Raw genomic sequence first — 6,000 nt, forward strand, 5'->3', positions numbered from 1 at the left:
GACCATTCATTCCATTCCCACTCAACAGTACTGGAGTCTGGCTATCCCTACTTTTTGGAAACAGCCTCACCTCTAATCTACCCTCTATAGAAGTTACCTTCCTAAAATAAATATACAGCCAGTGATGTTACTTCTCTAAACCAAAACTTTTACCCATAAATCATCCACGCAGCAAATACTAAATGAGCACCTGTCATGAGACAGCTGCTGAGCTGATCTCTGGAAATGCCATGGCGAACAAGAGATTGCCACTGCCCTCTGGACTTCTAGTCGGAGACCGGAGGAGACAAACACAACCATAAATTGTACTGAGTGCTAAATACAAAACAAAAACAACAAAATGAAGAGTGCTATTAAAAAAGAAAAATAAGGGAGGGGGCAGATTGAGGAAGGGAGGGCTTCTATGACTAGGTGTAACTTAAACTGAAATCTGAAGGGAAAAAGGCAGCTAGGTAAAAAGGTGCAGTCATAGGGAAGAGAGTATTTGAGGCAGAGAAAAGCTGATGGGGAAGGAAAGATGCCAAGAATTTAGAGCAACTAAAAGTCAGTAGGGCTGAAATGTACTAATTGGGCTCCTCATTCCCAGTAAGACCGAGTCCACACCCTCATCAAGAATCTTCACATTCTAGGGGCGCCTGGGTGGCTCAGTTGGTTAAGCGGCCGACTTCAGCTCAGGTCACAATCTCGCGGTCCGTGAGTTCGAGCCCCGCGTCGGGCTCTGGGCTGATGGCTTGGAGCCTGGAGCCTGCTTCCGATTCTGTGTCTCCCTCTCTCTCTGCCCCTCCCCCGTTCATGCTCTGTCTCTGTCTCAAAAATAGATAAACGTTAAAAAAAAAAAAAAATTAAAAAAAAAAAAAAAAGAATCTTCACATTCTAGCCTCAACCTACTTTCCCACTGTTTATGACCTTTCTTTCATGTGCAATCCGCACTCAGACCACCCCAAACCACTTCCAGTCCCACCCACAACACGGCACGTATTTCACCCCTCCGTGCCACTGCTCATGCTACTTCCCCTACCCAAAATGTTTTCCTAAAGTCTTTCAGACCTCACCAGGCACAATTTCTCTCTTCTACTCTTTGTGATTCCAGAGCATCTTGTTCTAACGCTTTTATACACTTTTTGTTTATACACTTTTAAGACGGAATCACATTATAACTAGTTGTATACACATTTATCTTCTCTAAAGATTATGACTATAAACCACATCAATTATTTCTGTACCTCTTCCCTTGATCTAAACGTAAAACACAGTGCTCCATAAATGTCTGTTGATTTAATGTTTTAGTAGGAGTTTTCATAATTAGGTGGCAGTTAGATCATTTTAACTACATTTTAGATTACTAGGATTAAATTAAATCACAAAGTATTCTACAATACACAGTTTGTAATCATGACCAATTCTTTGTAGAAAATCCATAAAGATTGTAATTGAGAAATGAAAAAAGTATTACTTCAATATCATTTAAACATTAAAACAAAGGGTACCTCCCTAGATAATTACTGAGTCATGCCCTATCATTAAGTTTTCTTGCCAGAGTCAACAGTAATCAGAATACAGAGAACAAACTGAGGGTTGACGGGAGGGGCAGGGAAGAGGGGAAAATGGGTGATGGGCATTGAGGAGGCCACTTGTTGGGATGAGCAATGGGTGTTGTATATAAGTGATGAATCATGGGAACCTACCCCCCAAACCAAGAGCACACTGTATGCACTGTATGTTAGCCAACTTGACAATAAATTATATTAAATAAATCATTTTTTAAAAAGTAATCAGAATATAAAAATAAATAATTTTAAAATGCAATCAGAATATAAACAGTTTTTCCACTTTCAAAACAACACAAGCATAATTATTTAATAAGGTCTTCTAAATGATTATTCCAACATCAGTCCATCCAGATACATTCATAGAAAGTACTAACCTCTTTTTCCCCGAGTACCATTCAATGAAGAACCAATGTAAAACAAGAGGAAGCATAGCCATAAATCCAAGATAAAGCCAATCATAAAGTTCTGGAGACTCTGTGCAAGGCTGACAATATTTCTGTGCATTTGTTCTCTGTCCTCTTGGACACACCTACAAAATATAAAAGCAATATTTTATGTACATATATTACTTTAGAACACTGATATCCCAAAGTCATTCTATAAAGACATCCCATTTCAGTTTAAACATGTTTACATGTACATCTTTTAGAAATAAGAAAGTTCATAAGTAAAATTAAATCTATATTGTATTTGGTTTCAGCTGTATAACACTCTTAAAAAATTCCTTTTATTAAGTTACTAAAACTTTAAATGATTAGTTAATAACACTATATAAAAATAATTGCAAAGAAAAGTTCTGGAGTTTTAATGTTAACTGTATTATATTGTTAATAACTAAGTCACTGTACTATATCATTAATAACAAGTAAAAGTTACTATAAAATTAAAAGATACTAAAAAAAATACTAACTGCAACTGTCAAAAATGACAATATGTTGACAATATGACAACACAAATGAGAATTTTATTAATGCCTCATATTTTTATAAATTTATGAGTATACTGATGAAAAAAAGATTCTATGTATGCAACTATTTCAAAAGCAAAAAGATTTTAGCAATGAAATAACACATTAAATGTTAAGACTTACCCCACATTCTCCATATATTTCAGTTGAGCCATTTTTAAATAATAGGGTCTTCCCACAGTAAAGTCCAAGGCATGCTGGTTGAATATCGACAGCTTTTTAAAAACAAATGCCAGTATAGTAACATCTTTTATGATTATAAAAAAAAGAGTAATAACAGCTGAAGCACGTAGCAGAAATACCTCAACACAGTTGAATTAAAAAATGATACGTATTAGACAATAGTCTTGATACACTTATTTTTAAACTTAACTTTCTCCTTTTACACTGTAACAATGCAGAAAGTTACACTGAAACTTTGATGTTAAGGCTATTGCTTATGATTAAGACCCCTCAGCCAGCCAAGTGGGATCTATCCCCAGAATTCAAAGCTTAACCCAAGGCGGGAGGGGGGGGGGGGGGGCGGTGTGTACCAGGGTGGCTCAGTCAGTTAAGTGTCAGACTCCAGCTCAGGTCATGATCTTGCAGTTCGTGAGCTCAAGCCCCACGTCTGGCTCTGGGTTGACAGCTTGGAGCGTGGAGTGTGCTTCACATTCTGTGTCTCCCTCTGTCTGCCCCTCCCCTGCTGTCTCTTTCTCAAAAATAAAGTAAAAAATAAACATTAAAAAATTTTTTTTAAAAAGCTTAACCCAGTATGTCCCAATGGCTCCAAGAGCTACTCCCCCTTGATGAGATGGTCTAGACTTTTGCATTTCCATTTTTTAATTAGGAAACTAATAGACGATCACCACCCCACATTTGGCCCAGCCATAACAGTAAGTGTGCACATATGCACACACACGTCACCTTTCGTTCACACAAAATATCACCTTCATTCATAATAGAACACATTTTAATACCAGAAAAGCAGAAAATACATAACTTTGAAATAAAGGGCAGGCCTTTAAAATAAATAAATTTACCTTTAGGGAAAACCTTACAACATTGTCCTAACTTTTGTCATTTTTTTCGAGGACAGGTGAAAATCTCATCAAGGTTGTCACTGGGCCTCTCCCCAATATTTGGGAACAACTACCTTAGAATCTCTGATCTCAAGGCTTAGGGAAAATAAAAGCAGGTCTTCTTTATAAAAACAAAACAAAACAACAAAAACTCTGGGTCTACAGATTGTCTGTGACCTCATCAACAGGAATTAAAGTTATTAAAGGAGTTTTTTTTCATCAGAGACATCTGATTTCCTTTGTTCATTGACTTATTCATTCAATAAACATGCATTAAGTATCAGATTCCCTGGCTAGGGACTTCTAAAGATCCACAGAGCAACATAACAAGAGTCCCTGCCCTCAAAGAACCTAGAGCCTTGAGTAGAGTAAATCCAGAAGCGAAATCAGTCAGTCAGAAAAAGACAAATACCATATGATTTCACTCATATGTGGACATTAAGAAACACAACCAATGAACATAGGGGAAGGGAAGCAAAAATAAGATAAAACTAGAGAGGGAGACAAGCCATAAGAGACTCAATTATAGAGAACAGAGAGCTTCTGGAGGGGAGGTGGGTGATGGGCATTAAGGAGGGCACTTGTTATGATGAGTACCAGGTGTTATATGTAAGTGATAAATGACTGAATTCTACTCCTGAAACCAATACTGCACTATATATTAAGGAATAAATCCTAAACACCTGTGGTCAAGTATGAATCAACTTGGAAAATAAGCATTTTATGACCATTGTAGGGGCCAAGGGCAGGTTCCCAAAATGTGCTACTTTGGCATACCAATTATTTTAAACAAATGTTACTTAAGAAACAACGGGGGCAAGGACACTCTGACCCTCTCTCCTGAAAGCAAGGAACAAACCTCCCATACGAAAAATATCCTCCTTATACTAAGCAAAAAGACATCCTTTATTATCAGTGATAATAAAGCTGCAGAAGTAAACCTTGTTATTTTACTAACCTACTACCTTGGCCCCAAATTCTGTTTTCCTTTACCCGTAAATTCCTTCCAAGTTTATTGTCTCTTTGTCTAAAACGTATAAGAACTCCCTGCCTTGGTCATTTCTTAGGTTTCAATTTCATAATTGTTTCTCCATACACTTGTTATAAAACTCTGAGGTTGTTTTTTTTCCTGTTAATCTGTCTCATGTGAATTTAATCATTAGCCCAGCTGGAAAACCCTAAGGGTAGAGAAGAATTTTTCCTTCCTTTCACTATTCTTGAATAACCATTTCCCAAATTCTTCATGAATTCACACTCTAGAGACTGCTTGGTCCACTATGTCCTTTCCCCTTTCAAATTCAAGTAGATTTGACTTTTTTCTCCTTGTGCTGAGAAACAACAGCAATAGCACAGACTAAAAGTCTGCCAACTTTAATGTTGTCACTTTTATCACACTTACTTTTTTTAATCCATGGTCTTCTTTACCTTATTTGGCACTTTTTAACCAATTGTAATCACTATGTCCTAAATTACTAACAGACAAAAATGAATTGTTTCAGATTTTTTGAGAAGACATAAAGAATGGAGGCTTCTTCCACGTGGATTTTGCACCTAGATGTTTTATAAATACATATGTATGTATTTCAAATCCAAGGCCTGAAAACCACTATGATTGACTGAAACCAACAACAGCTCATCACCCATCAAACAAAACCGCGGCTCCCCGTGTCCGTTCAATTTCCCCTCCCATCTCCTTTCCTGGAGGACGGCTAAGATTTTAAGACTTTTTTTTTTTTTTTTTTTTTTTTTGCAACGGTCTTGCCGCTTTGTGAAGGGCCCTGTAAACTTAACGTCTGACGCTGAAGCGGGCGACAACAGTTAGGCAGCAATTAGCTTCAGCTTCCTTTAATGTTTTCTGGGCACTAACGCCCGCGCTTTAAATTCTTAAGTCAGCCATGAACGCTACACAAAGGAACTAAAACAAGGGCAGCGAAGTGACCTCCCGAACAACAAAGACCTGGCCTTTGCCCTGGCACACGGCCGGCATCCCCCAAGAGGCACGTCTCCTCTGCAGTCCGAGAGGGGCCGAGACCGTCCCGACCCCTGGAGGAGTCCCGGGCCCGCTCGAGGGCGGTGCGAGCAAGGGGCAAGGATGCGCCGCTACCCGGAGGCCACCCGCAGGAGCAGAGCCCAGAGGCGCCAGCGAGGGGAAGAAGCAGGGACTAAGGCAAACGCTTTACGGGACTTCGATGACCACTCACCCATTGGCCGCTTGCAGGTTTCCTTGAAGAAGCTCCGAAATCAGCCACCCGGCTCGCGGCGCCCGGACATCCGGGCCACAGCAGCCAAAGCGGCCCCACCTCCTGGTAACCCGGGCGACCAACCCGAAGCCCCGCCCCGCCCCATCACGCCGAAGCCCCGCCCCGCCCCGCCCCGCCGAAGCCCCGCCCCGCCCCACCATGCCGAAGCCCCGCCCCGCCCC

The 6,000-nt window shown here is 40.0% G+C and overlaps 1 protein-coding gene across 2 annotated transcripts in view; it reads right to left on the minus strand.

The window, feature by feature from the left end:
* JKAMP (JNK1/MAPK8 associated membrane protein) overlaps positions 1 to 5,887 on the minus strand; it is a 29,753-nt gene extending 23,866 nt beyond the window's left edge. The window contains exons 1-3 of one of the 2 annotated variants that reach the window (XM_049612666.1): positions 5,780 to 5,887; positions 2,641 to 2,714; positions 1,925 to 2,079 (exon numbers count right to left, since the gene is read on the minus strand). In XM_049612666.1, the coding sequence (XP_049468623.1) occupies positions 1,925 to 2,079; positions 2,641 to 2,714; positions 5,780 to 5,783 (233 nt within the window). In that variant the 5' untranslated portion in view covers positions 5,784 to 5,887. Of the gene's footprint in view, positions 1 to 1,924; positions 2,080 to 2,640; positions 2,733 to 5,779 lie in introns of both variants that reach the window. The other variant, XM_049612665.1, reaches the window with a different exon arrangement.
* Between the last annotated feature and the right edge of the window lie 113 nt (positions 5,888 to 6,000).

The sequence above is a fragment of the Panthera uncia genome (assembly GCF_023721935.1).
Source record: "Panthera uncia isolate 11264 chromosome B3 unlocalized genomic scaffold, Puncia_PCG_1.0 HiC_scaffold_1, whole genome shotgun sequence".
In the NCBI taxonomy this organism is placed as follows: domain Eukaryota; kingdom Metazoa; phylum Chordata; class Mammalia; order Carnivora; family Felidae; genus Panthera; species Panthera uncia.